A 19,744-nucleotide genomic window follows, 5' to 3' on the forward strand; every position below is an offset into this window, starting at 1 on the left:
CAGTTTCTTTGATAGTGTATGGCATAATCTCTCACTGTGGTCTGTGTAGTATGTAGATAGCAGTGGATTTTTTACCTTCTCAGTTTCTTTGATAGTGTATGGCATAATCTCTCACTGTGGTCTGTGTAGTATGTAGATAGCAGTGGATTTTTTACCTTTAGTCCATTTGGTATGATGTCCATCCGTTTGTACAGTGCAGTCTTTGTAAATAGAATTACAGTGCATCCAACATTCATCTCACTTTTGCCTGTTACTTGTTACAGCTAAATATTGTACAACCTTGCTGTGCAATTATGCTGATTGAAAAGATGATTATGTTGAAGTCACCTATGATGATGATGATCGTACATTTATATATTTCCTTTCATTGAAAAGCACTTTATAAATTGATAGACAAAATTATACATAGGAATCATTTCATACACCCCCAAAACACAGCTACCTCTAGAATGAAATGCAGCAACTGTTTAACAATGCACAACAATAATAACAGAGTATGGTAAGAAGTGAAGAAAATGTTCCAGCTGCAACAACTAAGGGATTTGAAGTAGCTAAACACTAGATACCGAAGCTGGAATTTAATTAGAACGTTTTGGGTTAAATGCCCCCATACAACTTTTCTAAAAAGACTCATGAGTTCTTTATTATCCAAAATTGGTCATTGGCTCATTTTTATGTCTCATCTGAAAGATGGAAGTAACTGGGCTCCATGACTCCATGATAGGACACTGAGGGAAGAATACTATCTACTTAGTCACCTCATTATCTATTGGGAAAGTACATTACTCAGGCCATGCAGACACTACAGATGTCTGCTGTATAGCTGTAATGGTTAGGGGTGTGAAAGGGTGCAATCCCTGACAAACATAAATGTGCCAGCAGAAGACCCTAATGTAAATGCAGTAATAAATGCAAAATTGCACTTTTACTGGTACAGGTTGTTTTGCTAAGAGGGATGGCGGTGGAATAAGCAATATTGCCAAGAGCACAGATTTGCTAGTATAAACTGCATCCATATTAGCAGTATGTTGCTGGTATAGTATTCAGATTCTGTCCTGCACCAGAGCTGCACTACATTCTAACTGTGGTTTATGGTTCTTGATTGATCTACACCAGTGGAAGATAGGGATAGTATACCAGAGCTCTACTCCGCCCCCTACCAACCCTGCCAGGCCTCATCTACCAGGTATGGGGAAGGCATAAGCATAGTCCTTGGCAACAGCACAGATTCATCACCTGGGTGGCTCAAGATGGCCATAGCCACCATTTTGAATTTGGGCCTAAAATTGCTTATTGATATAAGCATACAACAAATTAAGTTCAAAATATGAACATCTCAGAGGTCAAAGTTTTCCTTATTTTCTACTTTTGTGCAAAACCTGTGAAATGGGGCAAATGTTCTTTTTAAAAAAAACAACAACAAAGATTAATTTTAAAGGAGATTTTGTAATTTCTTTAGAACAATAATCACATCATATCCATTTTGAAATTCCTGCATTTTCAATGTAAAAATGACAATTCCATGAAAAATAATATTTCTGGGGATGGAATAAAATGATTCTTTTTTGCTTAATATCTTGTAGAATACTATTTGACAATTTTGCAGTGTTCTTACATTCTTCTGACTGATTTGATTCAATATTAAGTATAACACCCCACTCCCCTCCAAGAATGCCAGTTCATAAACTGAACTATGCAGGAGTTATTTCCGTCATACAAGAATATAATCAAATATTAAACTTATCTTCTGTGGCAAGTAACAGAAGGAATACTAGACACCCAGACACTAAATGAGATGTACTGTCACCTTGTAGAATAATAATGACAATTTACCTGCACTCAAATAAATGTCAATTGGGAGCCATAAATGAACATAAGCCACTGAAATGTGAGGGAAGCCCAATATTATGTCTGTCATCTGAACTATGAACTAACTTTTCCATCAGATCTGTCTGCTTTTGAGAAAGAACGTTCTGACTAATACGACTGCCTCACCTTATTTTGTCACGTTAACAAGGATTATTGGAGAAAGAATTTAAAGAGACAAGCTTCTCAAAGGCTTGAAATTCAGCTTGTTTTAAAAGTCGACTTTTATGTCAGATTTTCTCATGCACATACAGAATTACTTTTCCCCTCACTGTCTAATGGTTTAAGTTTTGTCGGATAGACTCTGTTTCAAGCAGCAGATCGCACTTAGATTAGTTTATCTGTCATTCTGTTTCTGACACATGCTTTTCTGTTAACAGGTCGTCATGGAGATGGGGCCTATTGGCCAGTTGACACGAACTTGATTGACAGAAGCAGCTTTAATGGTAAATATAGACTAAATTAGACTCCATCCAATTAAGTTTCATTATTAAGCCCTTTTTCAGTAGTAAACCCCATCCTCTCTCTCCCTCCTACTCCCTCCCATAATCTTCTTCACCACTTATAAGGTTGTTCAGTTCATATATGGGTGAGATTTTCAAAATCCCATTCAGAGTATGATAGTTTGTGTTACAGAATCATAGAAATATAGAGTTGGAAAGGGGACCTCGAGGTCATCAAGCCCCTGCTCTGAGGCAGAACCAAGTAAACCTAGCCCACTACTGACAGGTGTTTGTCCAATCTTTTCTTAAAAACCTCCAGTGGTGGGGATGCCACAATCTCCCTTGGAAGCCTATTTCAGAGCTTTTAACTACCCTTATAGTTAGACAAGTGTCCTAACTGAAATCTCTCTGGCTACAGATTAAGCCCATTACTTCTTGTCCTACCTTCAGTGGACATGAAGAACAATTTATCAATAGCCTCATTATAACAGACCTTAAGAGAATGGCAGACAGTTATCATGTCCCCCCTAAGTCTTCTTGCTGATTTCAGACCAATTCTATAATTTGTCAAGGTCATTTTGAATTCTAATCCTGTCCTCTAAAGTGCTTGCAACCTCTTCCAGCTTTGTGTTATTCACAAATTTTATAAGCATACTCTCCACTGCATTATCCAAGTATGAATGAAAATATTGAATAGAACCAGACCCGGAAATGACCTCTGTGAGATCCCACTAAATACACTTTCCCAGTTTGACAGTGCACCATTGATAACTACTCTTTGAGTACTACTCTTTCAACCATCTTGTAGGAATTTCATCTGGACCACATTTCCCTAGTTTGCTTATGAGAATGTCATATGAGAGTGTGTCAAAAGTCTTTCCAAAATCAAGATATATCCTGTCTACTGCTTCCCCTGTATGTCCTAGGCCAGGAGAGGAAGAGAAATAACAGTTTTGATGAGTTGAAATCATATTTCAGATCTTATAGTTTAGATAGACATTAATGGATCTTAGTACTCTTGAGAGAGGAAGTGAAATTTAAACAAGGCTGAAATTGTTAAGATTTTGCTATGAGGAAACCTATAGCAGTATTACATTCCATTTCCAACTGAGGTATCTCTGTAAGCACTAGGGCAAAATAGACTGTAAAAGAAAAGAGATTAAGGAAGACTAAAGAGTAAAATGAAATAGATAATTGAGAAAATTTAATTATTCCTTGACACCTTCTAACCATGACTAAATAGTTATTGTATATATTGTAGATTTAGCAAATGTAAACTACAGAAAGTGGAAATTATTCCATTTAAAAAAGCATGTTAGAAAGGTAGCCCTCTTTTTCTATGTGTGACAAGTTTAAAGAAATCTGTTTTGGCTGTTTGAAGCTGACCCAGGAAAGTAAAAAAATAAATAAATCCCCTGTCATATTTCCAGTCGAAAAGATGTTCTTTTCCTAGTAGAAGCTTGTTGTAAAACCAGTTAGCTATTTTCTTCGTAGGAGATATTTTAGTTATATCTCACATCATAAGAAAAATGATAAGAAGGAAACATAAGAAATAAAACTGAGAACCGAAAGATCTTAAAGGGAAAACATCATAAAAAGTATATCATAGTATTTTGTTTCAATGTGTTAAACCTCCTGTTGGCAAATGCAATCTTAATTAAACCTGAGCTGATATAGCAAGACACAAGAGGAAAAGATGTGGATTACTAAAGATTAACTGAATCTGACCACTATCACCTGAGTTTTAGATATGCTATCAACACCTTTTCCTCCCCAGTTACCTAATGGAGCTTTAGTTTTCACATTATTGAATAAATGAGAAGAACAGAGCATCTGAGGTGCTGTATAAAGCCAGTCTGGAAAATACACAATTATTGCAAGGCACCTAACTGATTAAGTGAGACTGATTACTTTCCACAGACAAGACAGGGAGGGAATACTGAACTCAGTAACCTTCCCCTGCTATATTTTGCGAACTGATAGATGTATGCTTCATATTTTAGACATAGCTCCTGCTGTTACCAGCAACTTAGTAATGGTATCTTAGACACAGTCAGAGCTATCTAATTAGTACCCTACTTTGTTTTGTACTTATCTTTTATCAGATCAAGGTAGGCCTGGACTTTAAATCATTTTTACCCACTATAACATTATCAGCAGAAACCTCACCATGTGAGGTAGGGTTCAGTTATAAACAAACTTTTCTAAAGCTGTTTCTCAAGATTAAAAAAAGGCACAAAGCATTTGAAAATCAAGAACTGATGAAGACTTTTGTAACTCCCCTATAGCACACAATTGAGAAAGAAGTTGCACAGTAAAAAAATGGCTTGTTTGCGGGACATTGGACCCCCTTTGGGAAGAAGTGCAGAAATACCTAATAATTACATTTGCACTGCTATATGCCACTTCTGTGAAGCTGAACAATCCTGTTTAAAATCCAAATAATCAATCTGAAGCTTCTCGATTCCAAATAATTCATATTTACTATGTAGTCTTAAATCACTGAGAAAACTATAGAAAATATAGATGTTTCTAAAGGAAATTATTTTGTGTGAAAGGTAGAATGAAGGCTGTTATTTAGCCTGGTGGGTTTTTTTTTTAATGGAAGCTTCTCCAGTCTTTTTCAGCAAGTGTTATATTAAGACGTGAGAGATACTATAATTTTAAACAAAAGAAAACCCTTCCTATTATCTCTAGAAAATATCAATTTGTGGTTTATATGTTCAGATGCTAAAGGTAATGTGTGTGTTTAAATGATTACTACTGTCTGGATATGTCTTTAAGTTGTTATGGCATTTGTTTGAAGTTCCCTGTGCCTACTCCTGTTGGTTGGCTGTTCCTGGCTTGAAAGAGATTGAGGAGAGTTTGCAGTCCAGGACATCTTGTTTGGAGGAAAATGTGTGAACATGTATTCTGCAACCTTAATAATGATCAGACAAATCAAGTCAGTACTTTATTACATGAATCACTATCCTGGGTTGCAAGAGAAAAACTTAAATAAGCCTTTAGCAATTTTCTCCATCTTGTATCAATTTCACATTAGTGCTACGTCCATGGACTTACTCCTGCTTCACATGGTTAAGAATGGAACACCCGACCTGCCATTTGTTTACTGTTTTTATTGGAATAATAATTATTATTTAAGTATCAACCCCATGTTCTGTACAAGACACAGAAGGCACAGTCCATGCTTTGTGACGCTTATAGTCTAAGTAGACTTTTGAGATAAAATTTACTGAAAAGCCTTCAGAAAGGTTCTATCTTGCAACTTTGTTTATTTTGCTTGATATAGCAAGTGGTTGACAGCAGTTTTACAGATTTGGGTTAATAAGTTTTGGCTTCATGGAAAAATTGAGTTTTGTGGAGAGAATAGAGGATGGATGCATGAACTAGGGAAGGAGGAAAGGCCAGTTTTGTTTTACAGGTGTTTACTATACATGTCATATTCCTTATACACAATATGGAAATGAAAAAAACTACTAAATTCCTGTACTAGGTCATTCTAATGACAAAAGCCATGAAACTCACAACTGCTTGTCATGTTCTATTGCCTGAAAAAGAACTATGAGAAAAAGTCAGTTTATTTAAGCAAATTAATTTGTTATGTAAAGAAATCACTCTATAGTACAGAATGAAGATAGAAAATTACAAGAAAATTACATTTATCACAGCTAAAGTGGCAATTTAGAAAGCTTTGACCTTTGTCATGTGCTCATCCAGTTCTAATGAAGGCAAAATGACTTCATAGTCCCTTTTTTATAGTTACAGATGGGCTTTTGGGATGATGATGCTGTTTGAAAACTCTTGACACACTCTGCTCATGAAGTTACTGACAAGTTCTCCAAACTTAAGTGTCATCATCTCTTGATTTTCCTGAGCTCTTAGTCTTTATAGGCTCCATTAGCAGACAAAATAACTAAATTGCATATTGTCCTATGCTAGTGTTTATAATGTATGATCCTGAACCTTCAGTCCTTACTCAGGCAAAAACCTCCTTTGACTGAAATGGAAATTTTGTTGAATAAAGACTGCATGATTGGGCCCTCTCTGGGTGGTATGCAAGGGAATAATTATTTTTCTATGTAAATTATGCAAGAAGCTGTCAACACAGTTAAAAAATGTGACATCCATCATGTAATAGCATCCATAAAAACTAGTGAGCAAGAGCCCAACCTTTGAAGTCAGTGGTATTGGGATCTGAAACAAGAAATGATGTAACTTGATCATTTGGGGTCCAGTCTTGTTGTTCCATTGAAGTTAATGGAAAATGAGGATTCTCAGCACAGATTCTCAGAGGATTGACCTCTCTATCTGCCATTGTGTTCAAAGTGAAGCATGATTAGCACCTTACATCAGAGGAGCTATATCAATAAATACAATATAATCTGTGGCTGATTATGGGCTGAATGGAATCTTGAGAGATGAATCACACATTCAGATTGGCTATACATAAGACATTAATTTTCAGGTAAATATCAATAGAGGCTATGCAAGGAATAAAAATGCATATCACATTTTTTTCAGTTTTAGCTGCTAATGGCAATAGTGAGCTGATAGCTATCAACTTCCAGCTGCTGGTCATTAATTTCCAGTAAGCACCTTGCACTTCAGTCCTCATTGCTTCAATATTTTCCTGTTTGTTATACCACTGAAATACAATGAAACATAAATTTCAGTGCTTTGTGACACCATTCTGAATCAACTGTCTGTTTTTAAGTAGAACTCACACACTCCAGACAGGCTTTAAATTGTGACTTTTTTTTATGGGTGGCTTCTGAAGGAGAAGGGGGGTATATTGTGATCACACTGTGTCAAGCAGTTTGTCTTCCTGGGCATGAAATAAGTAGGCTATTTCTCATAAACCATGAACTTTCATCAATTATGTCAGAGAAGTATTTGTGTGGCATAAAATATCTTTTTTTCCTGTCTCTTTCAACTGGGGACAAAACTTATCCAGGCAATCTGATGGGCAAAAAAGGTCTATATATCAGATCTAGCAGTCTCTGCCAGCTGTTGTACATCACATCTGTTTTTTACACTCTGTTGTTAAATTTTGCTGCTGAAACTCTCTCATCATTTGTTTTTTTTCAGAACCTCCCATAGGGCAGATGCACCCTCCGCACGGCAGCGTAACACCTCAAAAGAACAGCAACCTTCTAATAATCATTGTGGTCACTGTTGGGGTCATTGCGGTGGTGGTGGTGGTGATCGTGGCTGTGATCTGCACCAGGCGTTCTTCAGCACAACAGAGAAAGTATGTTGCTGGCAAATACCTGAACAAAGAGACAAAAAAATGGCCACTTTTCTGTTGTTAGGTTTCAAAGATGATATGATCAAGATCTTCAATGAGCATTGAGAGGATGTGGCGTCACAGGCTGAAATATGTGATCCGATCCAACCATATTGTGCCACTTAAGGGATGCAAACATTCCAGAAACTGGATGCAACTGGCCAGTGGAGAGAATTTCTTGGTCATATGGGAATCCCCTATTCCAGAGCCTTTGCCACACATGGCTTATCCTTGAGGGAGCACACTGGGAGCACACAGTAGAATGGGAGAGGGCATGGTGGGGCAAAGTTAGAGATGCTAAAAAGTAGCTCGAACACTTATTGGGGCCAAGGGCTGATCTTCAGAATCAGACAGCCGAACAGCCCCCTCATGGCCTACCCTTTCTCTGTTCAATCAAAGAGGCGAAGGAATGAATTCCATTGATTTAAGGAAAAATGTTATCTGTCTGTGTGGTTAATAATGCCTTCTAGATACCAGACTGTCTGACTTGACTTCCTCTCTCCATACAGCTGAAAAATTGAGACGTTCAGGCTCAGTTTTCAGTCTATTGTGAGGCTTTTGTCCTGCGAAAGAAAGTCAACATCCGTTATTCCTGTTATTCATAAAAAATGCCAGAAAACAGCACTGAGACCATTTGAGACCATTTTCATATATTTTAAGGGGACAGTGTATGGTGCACCAGAGGTGACATCTTTCTAAGTTGCTGGAGTGTGCTCAAGCTCCGCTCTGCCCCATTCCTCCAACTCCCCACCCTTGCCCACCTCTTCCCACTCCCGCCTTCCCTGCCCCATTCTGGCTCCCTCCTCCGAGCGTACCCCGTACTCGCTCCTTCCCTGCCACCAGCGCCTCCTGGATGCCACTGAACAGTTGGTTGCAGTGGGCAGGAGGCACTAGGAGGGAGGAGGAGGAGCTGATCAGCAGGGCCTGCTGATGAACAGGAGGCTGATCGGGGAGGCTGCCAGTGGGTGCTCTATTTTTTCCGTGGGTGCTCCACTTCCAGAAAGTTAAGGGTGACATCTGGCCCTGGTATAAGAAGAAATTCCACTGGAGTCACCTAATTTGCCACAGAGCTGGATTTTACTAGTTAATTGGTTCAGGATTATACAGTAATTATACTATTGTGAAAGAATGAACTTTTTGATATAAAATTTAATCATGTTTTGCATATGAGGATGACAAATAGTCGAAGTGCAAGTCAAAAGTCTTGCACTTCGACTATTTGTGCATTGATTTTTGTTGATGTTTGAAAAAGAGTGTAGAGCAATGTAGCAGGCCTGATCCCTGCTCCGGCCCTGAAGGGGTTAAAAACAGTCCAGGGAAGGGGCTGGGGCTGGAGCAAGCAGCCTTCTGAGTTGGGCTGATTTGGGAAGTGGCAGCAGCTGGGGCCACGCCCCAAACTGAGCCACAGGCCCTTATAAAAGGGCAGAGAAGCCAGGAGCTAAAGACTCTCCCTCTGCGTTCAGAGAGAGGGAAGGGCCTGGCTGCTGAGACAAGGTACCTAGGATGAAGCAGGGCTGGGGAAGGCAGAGGAGCCAGGGAGCTCCTGCCTGGAGAGCCCCAGGCTGTTGCCTAGCAGTAGGCTAGGGGGTACTGGGGTTGCAAGGTGCAACCCAGGGGTAGGCCAAGGCAGCAGGTCCAAACCCCTTTGCCGATGATGAGAGGCTAATACTGCAGTCTGCCCCAGGGCATGGGGCTAGCTAATGACTGGGCAGTTGCCAAGACCCTGAGGCAAAGTGGGGATAGAGTGGGGGTGCGGGGTTCCCTGGGAAGGGGAAACCCCTAAGAGAAAGAAGTTACTGCCAGGGGGGCAGAACCCCACGTAAAAGGGGCTCCGGGGTCTAGGGAGGGACACGGGGCCAGAAGGCGGATCACCGGCCTACAGAGGGTGCTCCAGCTGCATATTTGAGCTAATTCCCTGAAGCAACCAGCAGGAGGCGCCGCGGGGGTGAGTTCGCCTGGTTACAAGCAACAAAAGGATGGTCACGGGCAGGGTAGATGTCCATCTGACCCGGTATGGATGTTCTTAGGTTCTTATGTGACTAAACTGTTTCACTGTCTGCTGAAATTAGCTTTGACCTTGTCAAGCTCAGAGGCAGTGAAGTTTATAGTATAATATAGTCACTGGTATAGTATAATATGTAGGGTTATAGTATAATATAACCCTAACCCTAAGCCAAATTTCCAAAAGAGTTTAGTACCTACACTCATGGCTAGATTTTCAAAGTATGTGGTCCCTATTTAGGCACCAAAATAAGTGACCTGGTTTTTAGAAGAGCTCAATGTATTGAATGCTGAGCTATTTTGAATATCAGCTTCAATTGTGGGTTTTGAGCTCTTGAAAAGTCTGGCCTTGAAGCCCATGCAAGACAATAGGAGCCTTTCTGTTGACTGCAATGGTCTTTGAATGCAGCCTAAAGCTCGTATTGGATTGCTACTATGTACGAGAGATTGAAGGATGTGGCGACTAAGTTAACCAAAACTAAACCTTTTATACTGAAAGTGTGGGAGAAGGGGGAAAGTCATTACATAAAAACAAATAAATAAATAAACAAGTAAATTTAGGCTCAAGCTCCAGAATTCAAAAGTCGAAAGCCAAACTTCATCAAATTTGAGGGTGTTGGAGCCTCTTGTTCAGACCATTATGAAGAGATACCTAAACTGAAACAAGGGGTTTGGGATCCAGCTTCCAATGTGGACTTGCCTCTGATTTTAAAATCACCGGTAAGTTTCAAAACCTGTGAATGAGATAACATCAAGAAAAAGGTTGATTCATGTTGAATATGAGAGAAACCTTCCTAACGGTGAAAGTTTTTAATAATGTAGTATACAGTAATCTCCCAAGAGCAGGGAAGGCCATACTTCTTGAGGCATTTAAAATATGAGTGGGCAAAGCACTATAAAATATACTGTAGGAAAAAACTGTACTGATGGAGGGATGGATTAGGAGACATAATAGCTATTTTCTGTCTCTTGACTTTAGGGAGGAATAATATATCAGCCATTCTAGCTTTCCAGTAATTTAGATATCTATAAAAAGCAGGAAAGTGGGATGATTAAATATTCAGGTTTATGTTATTCTGTGATACCTACAGCAGGTGTTACAGCTCTTGAATTGTCTCACATTCTGAAACATCTCAGTAGTCATATCCTGTGTAGTACTAGAAGTTTACTGGCATGCGCTTGGAACATGGCCACTGGTACTTCCCTCAGATGGGAGCTGCATCTGTTTGCCCTCATTGGCCAGTGCTGGCAGCAGCCCTATGCCCCATCCTCATGTGCAGCCTTACTGTTCATTAATAAAAGATCAGGCAATTTAACTTCTATATGTAACACATGTCCCTAGTGTCCACGTGTGTGTATATACATTTATTTGTTTGTTTGTCATGGGCCATGACCCCTTTGTGCTAGGCACTGGAGAAGCACAGAATATAAATATGGTCTCTGCCCCAAAGACCTTACAAACTATGTACAAAACAAGAGACAACAGAGGAGATTGAGAGAGTGGAGAGGTGGAGAGACAGATGGAGGAGTACAAGTAAACAAGAAGACAAAATTCAATAAAGTAAAAGGCAGCAAATAGAGACCAAATTAAATATTATATTAAAAATATGACCTGGGACCAAAGATTAAAAGAATTGTTCATGTTTAGACTGGACAAGGAAAGGCTGTTGGGGGACATGGTAACAGTCTTCACTCAGGGGGAGGGATAGTTCAGTAGTTTGAGCATTGGCCTGCTAAATCCAGAGTTATGAGTTCAGTCCTTGAGGGGGCCACTTAAGGAGCTGGGGCAAAAATCAGTACTTGGTACAGCTAGTGAAGACAGGAGGCTGGACTCAATGGCTTCCAGTTCTAGGAGATAGGTATATCTCCTATTATTATATGTAAAAGGTTGTAATAAAGAGGACAGTGATCAATTGTTCTCCATGTCCACCGAGGGTAGGACAAAAAATAATCAGCTTTGTTTGCATTAAAGGGATTTAGGTTACATATTAAGAAAAACTTTCTAACAATAAGGATAGTTAAGCACCAGTTGTGGAATCCCCATCTCGGAATATTTTTAAGAATATATTAGACAAATATTTGGCAGTGATTGTCTAGATATGCTTAATCCTGCCTCAGCATGGAGGGATGAAATAGATGATGATATCTTGAGGTTTCTCCCAACCCTGTGTGTCTGTGATTCTACTTTATGCAGTATATAGCCAACCCATGGACTTCACTGCTGCAGGAGTTTGTCAGGACTGGATGGTAAACGACATTGTGCTTAGATTGTATAATATAACGCTTATTAATGGCCTTTGCAGCAAGTTAAAACCATGAAATCTCACATGTGCAATGTAAATGAAAACCTGAGAAGTTCTGAAAACTCAGGTAATGGCCACTGCAAGAAGCAAGGTACTGGTATAGGTGGACCTCTAGTCTGATCCAGTTAGGTAAATCCTATGCCACTCCAGAGCACAGCAGCTAGATGATAGGAGGTTGTCCTTTCAGAAGTTGTCAAGTAGTGAATATGATGTTAGGCATCTAAGTGGGTAAAGGAAAAGTATGATAAATAAATAAAGATTGCCTGCAAGGCACTATTATAACTGATGGTAGCAAATGTGTACAGAGATAGGAGAAACTAGGTGGAGACTTAAAGGAAAGAAAAATAACATTCAGGCAAATGAGTCAGCAACCACTAGACATCCTCAGTATGTCACTGCAGTTTTCCCTTGGGATATATCTTCTTTTTTCGTTTCACTCTGCATCTCCCACCTTGACATTGCTAATTAGCTGCAGCTTATGGTTTTGACTCTTGCCTGCAAGGCATTAGGTTGCATTTGTTGGTAGTGTGAATACTGGTGAGGGAGACGTGTCATTTCCACTCCTTTAATAGTAACCTGCAGGAAATAACTGAGCTGAAAGTGAAATCTCTTCTCGTTTGTAAAGAGATTTTTTTCCTATTTGCACCTTTATATCAGCTGCATTCCCTTTACTGCAGCCGGTTACAAAAACAAAAGTGCAGACAATTGTTGTATGTACGATGCTGTCAGGGCAAATGGGGTGAATCGCAAAGGGCTTCATTGAGCTTCTCTTCTATTTATTTGTCTACAGCTGCAGGGAGATAGAATCCCTGTCTGCTGGAAGACTTATGATATGGTACAGTAATTGGTTTAAATCAGAGACAAAAAGCTGTTCTCATGCAGGGGACAAAACATTCTTTCCAAGGTCTGATGCTAATGAGTTATCAGCTATGTCTTCACTTATTTGCCTCATCCAAGCTGTTTGGGATAGTGTCTGCATAACAAGAAGCAATGTTTCAGCAAAGTGGAAAGAGCTTTCTTAAAAGATTCAACGTGTAGTGTGTCTTAGTGAATTCCACAAGGTGTACTGTATAATTCCATACTCTCTCTCTCTGTGTTGCAAAGTTAAAGGGTAAAGAGTAGTGCATATTAATTTTTAATTCAGTTACCAGAAAGACATTTAAGGTTTAATAGTAGTTGCACTTAGCACCATATATCTTCAAAGCACTTTACAAATGAATGTGCATGACTCCCATGCAAGATTGCTGCAGTAAGTAAATGTTATTCGTTTTATTGATTGCAACTTGATCAAGTAATGGCAAAGCAGAATTAGAACTCAGGAGTTCCTGGCTCAATTGTCTTTGAATCAGGCCTGTGATGACTTGGTAGATGTATAAAATTCATTTTGGCGTGAATTGCTTGTGAGGTTCATCAGGAGTTGGTATCAGAGAGGTAGCCATGTTAATCTGTATCCACAAAAACAAAGAGGCATCTGGTCACACTTTAAAGACTAACAGATTCATTTGGGCATAAGCTTTCATGGGTAAAAACCCCACTTCTTCAGACACATGGAGTGAAAATTACAGAAACAGGCATAAATATACTGACACAATGAAGAGAAGGGAGTTATCTTACAAGTGGAGACTCAATGTTGAAGGTCAATTTAGTTAGGGTGCATGTGGTCCACTCCCAATAACTGATGAAGAGGTGTCAATTCCAAGAGAGGGAAAATTGCTTTTGTAGTGAACCAACCACTCCCAGTCCCTAATCAAGCCCAAATTGATGGTGTTAAGTTTGCAAATGAGTTGTAGCTCAGAAGTTTCTCTTTGAAGTCTGTTTTTGAAGTTTGAACAGGAGTTGGGAGTGCTCAGCACCTGTGAAAATCAAGTGCTGTTTTTCTAATGACTAAATGTGCACCCACGTTTGAAAATTTTGGCCTCACCGGGGTGTATCTCACTTTCCTCACCAATAAACTGGATTATACTTATCCATTTATGTAAAGTGCTTTGAGATCTACAGATGAAAAATGCTATGTGAATGCTCAGGCAGATTGTTCTACAAATACCATTAAAAATATAACAGAGGGGCTGCATGTTTTCTATATTTTTAGACTGCTTAAAGTGAGTTTAAATAATGCATCGCCAGTGAGGCTTTTTAGGTAGCTGCAACAGAGAGCTCTTGATTTATATTTAAGTTGCATACGTTTTTTTAACAGCAGATGCACATATGTCGCTGAATGTGTTTTGCGTGCATGTTTTGTGTATATACACACACACACGGTATGGTCTTGTAAGGATAGAACATATTGTAATGAATATACATAAGGAGGAAAGTTAATGTTGCTGTGGGGTATATCACTCTGAATTTCTTAGCTTTTGTTTGATAAAAATCATGTTTTAATATACTTTTAAGAAATATCATGTATGCTGTAGCTGTTTATGGACAGTATGAGACCTGCAGGACAATGTGGGAATATATTCTGCATTATTCAATTGCTGTTGCTATATGTAGTTAAATCAGAAATTATAGTCTTCCCAAGAGGAACTTCACAATTCTCCTATTGTTTCTGGAAGGAATTTTTCTCCAATTGCACATCAGCTGGGGCACAGATGATGTACCCTGCTGAGCCCCAAGCCCACCCTCTGGAGCAATTAGCAGTATTTCCTCTCACTTGCCCCTTTCATTCATCTCCTAAACATATGCTGTCAGTGAGACACCTTCATGTCTAGCTCTAAAGGATTGGCAAGTGGCCTAACACCAGTGCCATTTCATGGATCAGCAAGCAGCTGGTGCTAGACAGTGAGACACCTGGTACCTGCCCCCCCCCCCCCCCCCCCCCCTACAATTATGTCGTATTCCTACCAAGACCCATACCGTGGTGGCTGTGATATACACAAACATGCACGCAAAAACACCATTCAGCGAAACACTAATGTTGCATCTGCTGTTAAAAAAACGTAATGCAATAATATAAATTCAAAGCTCTCTGGTCAGCTAACCTAAAAAGCCTCACTGGATGCATTATTAAACTCACTAAAGCAGTCTAAAAATATAGCAAAACATGCAGCCCCTCTGTATTATTTTTTTTTTTTTGTTTTTTTAATGATATGGGTAGGAACAATTGCACCACAATCGATGGGCTATTCACAATAGCATTTCATCGTAGATCTCAAAGCATTTACCATAAAATGGATACAGTATAATCCAGTTATTTGGTGGGAAAGTGATAGGAGGCGAGCTCCGATATACCGGCCGGTGACGTGCCCAAAAAAATAAAAAAAATTGTTTCAAACGTCGTGGTCGCTTACACCTCTTAGTCATTAGGAAAAAAACCAAGCACTTGATTTTCACAGAAGGTTGCTGAGCACTGGCAATACATTGCACAGCCCCGCATCCCAACGTCCCGGTCCAAACTTCATATCAAACCAGACTTTCAAAAGAGCAAAAAATAGTAAAACTTTCTAGGAGCTAACAAACTTTTCCATTTGCAACCTAACACCATCAATTTGGGCTTGATTACGGACTACGTCTCCTTTTCCTCCCTTCCGTGTGTTGTGGGCTGTCTTAAATGACCTTCTTCTTTGAGAGTGAGATAGTCCCTAATGGCAAGCCCAAATTGATTGGTGTTAAGTTTGGCAAATGAGTTGTATCTCAAGTTTCTCTTTGAAAGTCTGTTTTTGAAGTCTTTGAACAGGAGTTTGGAGTGCCTCAGCACTGTGAAATCAAGTGCTGTTTTTCTAATGACTAAATGTGCACCCACGTTTGAAAAATTTTGCCTCACCGGGGGTGTATCTCACCTTTCCTCACAATAAACTGATTTTTACCTTTATCCTTTATGTAAAGTGCTTGAGACTTACAGATGAAACTATGTGAATAGCTCAGGCAGATTTGTTCTACAAATACCATTTAAAAATATAACAGAGGGGCTGGCATGTTTTCTATATTTTTAAGACTGCTTTAAAGTGAGTTAAATAATGCATCTTCCGTGAGGCTTTTTAAGGTAGCTGCAACAGAGAGCTCTTGATTTATATTAAGTTGCATTACGTTTTTTAACAGCAGATGCACATATGTCGCTGAATGGTTTTTGCGTGCATGTTTGTGTATATTACACACAACACACGGTATGGTCTTGTAGGATAGAAACATATTGTAATAATATACATAAGGAGGAAAGTTAAGTGTGTGGGTATATCACTCTGAATTTCTTAGCTTGTTGATAAAAATCATGTTTTAATATACTTTTTAAGAAATTCATGTATGCTGTAGTGTTTATGGACGTATGAGACCTGCAGGACAATGTGAATATATTCTGCATTATTCAATTGCTGTTGCTATATTGTAGTTAAATCAGAAATTATAGTCTCCCAAGAGGGAACTTTTCACATTCTCCTATTTTCTGGAAGGAATTTTTCTCCAATTGCACATCAGCTGGGGCCACAGATTGTGTACCCTGCTGAGGCACCCAAGCCACCCTCTGGGAGCAATTGCAGTATTCCTCTCACTTGCCCCTTTCATTCATCTCCTAAACATATGCTGTCATGAGACACCTTCATCGTCTAGCTCTAAAGGGATGCAAGTGGCCTAACACCAGTGCCATTTCATGGATCAGCAAGAGCTGGTGCTTAGACAGTGAGACACCTGGATACCTGCCCCCCCCCGCCCCGCCCCCCCGTGCCCTGGGGATTTAACCAATCATGGCTATAATACCTTTCTCTAGAGGCCTAAAGCATAGCAGTCAGATCCAAGAATAATGGTTCCTATAGACTTCTACGACAACCTAAATGATTTATTGTTGCATAACCTGAGATTCACTTAATTTTACGGGGCTTTTTTTTGTTTGTGGGATATTTTCTTAGATCAATCTGACTTTCCACAGAAAGGTTGTCCCATAGTGCTGTAAAAGGAAGGGCAGCCAGGAAAAGACTTGAGGCCCCCCGACTCTGGATACACCATGAAGAGATGGAGATGAAGAATATTGAAAAGCATTCAGGTTCTGATCCCTCAGGAAGAGACTCGCAATGCAGAAGCTGTCAAGACATCACGCCAGTCAGCCACAGCCAGTCTGAAACTCAGCTGGCAGCAAGAGTGCCTCACAGTCTGGTTAATATCACTGCATTTGCTACTAAAATGTCCACTCTAACAGCCTGGAGCTGTTTTAACTTTCAAGCATCTGTAGTAATATGAAAATATTCTTTTGGGGGCAGAAACACAGTTCAGGCTGAAATCAATAACCTGGGTTGCTATTGGTCGCAGATTGGCCAGCTGTATACGTTATTCAGAGAGAGAAAAGGGTCTTCATTAATGCTTGTATATGGACCTGCCACCCTCCTTTGTTTCATCCTAGACATAAGGACTTGGGGAAGTCTAGACCCACCAAAGGGAGCAGCCAGGCAAAATCAGCCAACACAGAAGTGGAAATGTGAGTGTGCATTTGTTTCATAACAGATAGCTAAGGGTTAATGTTTTCTTTTACCTGTAAAGGGTTAACAAAGGGAAGCAAACCACCTGACCAGAGGAAACAATCAGGAAACTGGATTTTTTTTTCCAAACTCAGGGAGGGATGTTGGGTCTTTGTCTTTTGTCTGTCTCTCGGCTAGAGAGCGCTTCTTTCATCTTCAAGCTTCAATCTTCAGTTTCAAAGTGTGAGTACAAATGGTAGCAAAACATAGGCTTTTATATGTTTTGTTTTAGTATTTTACATGTGCTGTTATTTGCTGATGTTTAAATTGTATCTCTTTTTGAATAAGGCTGTTTATTCATTTTTCTTTTAAGCAATTGATCCTGTATTTCATCTTGATACAGAGAATATTTTGATGTCTTTTTTTCTTCTTTTTTATAATAAAGCTTCTTTTTTAAAACTGTTTGAGTTTTTCTCTGCGTTAAGGCTAAGGACGTAAGAAAACAGGGGATCGCGCTTGTATGGTTAGATCTCAGAGGGTTTAAAGCTCTGCAGCACCTAGGGAATTTGGGAGGCGGAAGAGAGAGACAAATTAAGTGTCCTTGTTATTTGGGTTTCTGTCTCTTGTTGGAATAGAGAGACATGCCTTTCTTAGGATCTGATGATGTAAAAGATTGCATCAGAACTCTCAGGGTAGCCAGAAGGAACAGTACTGGGTGGGAGAGAGAAGGGAAGGGAGGTGGGTTTATTTCCCTTTGGGGTAAGTCTCTGGATGCCTTCTGAGTCTTGGGGTCCCCCAGAGAAGGTTTTGGGAGACTAGAGAGGGAGCCAAGTCCTGGAAATCACTTGGCTGGTGGCAGCGAGATCAAATCTGAGCTGGTAATTAAGCTTAGAGGGGTTCATGCAGGCACCCAGATTTCTGGACACTAAGGTCCAGATTTGGGAAGGCTTATGATAGCATTTGTAAAGGGTACTACAGTGGTTGTTCTAAAATGTGCCTCTGAGGGACTCCCCAGTTGCAGGCCCCCTCCACCATTGCCAGCCATGATTAACAGGCCCAATAGAGTTCTGTTGGTATCGCCAGCTCCAGGCATTCAAAAATCACAAGTCAAGCCATCCACAGATTGGTTTAAAAATCATGAGATTTAAAAATAATTAATTTAGGCTCTGTTTGTTTGCCTTCTGGTGTTGGAATATTTAGAGTCATGCTGTCAAGCTAATAACCAGATTCCAGCAACTGGGGCTCTAGCAAACACACCAATTATCAGAAGACTTGTAATAACATTGTGAGAGTTGGCAACACTGCAACTGGGCATGGTGGCAGATACTTCTTGTCTAATATGATAGCATGACTAGCTGCATGGGTAGCTTCTAATGCAAGTGGAGCAATACATATGCTGAAATTTAGATCTGAGGGAATGAAAAATCACCTGGACCCACAATTGATGAACAGAGTATATTGTATACAATATTAGAAGGTTTTAGCTTATCATAATCAAATATTTCCAGTTGCTTTAATTCAAACATTAAGCAACTCAGTAGTGTCTTCAGAACAGGCAGTGTCTGCAGAACAGGTAAATTTCATTTTTCCAAAATGACATGCTACTTTGCATCGGTTAATAATTAGAAGAGTGTGCATCAGGTTTGATTTCTATTCCATTCTTTCATGATTGGCTCAGAACTTCAGCTGGAAATCAAATGTTATTGAGAGCTTGTCTGCACAGTCAATTAGTGCATCGCAAGCCGGGGTGTAAATCTTCAGTGTCTGAGCCAGCTCATATGAACTGGTCATGTGGACCCTACTGTATGACCCAGCTAGTCAAAGTGTACTATGGTACTTTAGCAAAAACAACGAAGAGTCCTTATGGCACCTTAGAGACTAACAAATTTATTTGGGCATAAGCTTTCATGGGCTAGAACCCACTTCATCAGACGCATGGAGTCAGGGCCGGCGCTTCCATTTAGGTGACCTAGGCGGCCGCCTAGGGCACCAGAATTTGGGGGGGTGGCATTTTGCTGCCCTTGGCCATAATTTGGCAGTGGGGGGTCGTTCCACACTCCGGGTCTTCGGCAGCAATTCTGTGGCGGGTCCTTCACTCGCTCCGGAGCCTGCCACTGAAGTGCCCCAAAGACTGGAAGCGCGGAAGGCCGCCCCCTGCCGCTGAATTGCCGCCGACCGGGAGCACAGAAGGACCCCCGCCTAGGGCGCCAAAAACCCTGGCGCCGCTCCTGCATGGAGTGGAAAATACAGAGCTAAAAGGGTACTCAGAAGTCACCTACTACAAGACTGGCCCAGCAAAGAAAGTAACGTCACTCGATAACAGACCAAAAAGTGGCAATTCTTCAACAACAACAAAATTTCAATAACAGACTCCAACATGAAACCGCGGAACTGGAATTAATTTGCAAACTGGACACCATCAGATTAGGCCTGAATAAAGACTCGGAGTGGATGGGTCATTAC

At 40.1% G+C, this 19,744-nt stretch overlaps 1 protein-coding gene across 1 annotated transcript in view; it reads left to right on the forward strand.

Moving 5' to 3' along the window:
* DCC (DCC netrin 1 receptor) overlaps nucleotides 1-19,744 on the forward strand; it is a 978,992-nt gene that overhangs the window by 914,538 nt on the left and 44,710 nt on the right. Inside the window, 5 exon segments of the mRNA XM_075066875.1 lie at nucleotides 2,247-2,312; nucleotides 7,401-7,563; nucleotides 9,390-9,391; nucleotides 16,759-16,953; nucleotides 16,956-16,982. Of these exon segments, the coding sequence (XP_074922976.1) occupies nucleotides 2,247-2,312; nucleotides 7,401-7,563; nucleotides 9,390-9,391; nucleotides 16,759-16,953; nucleotides 16,956-16,982 (453 nt within the window).

Source organism: Chelonoidis abingdonii, chromosome 6 (assembly GCF_003597395.2).
Source record: "Chelonoidis abingdonii isolate Lonesome George chromosome 6, CheloAbing_2.0, whole genome shotgun sequence".
Classification (NCBI taxonomy): domain Eukaryota; kingdom Metazoa; phylum Chordata; order Testudines; family Testudinidae; genus Chelonoidis; species Chelonoidis abingdonii.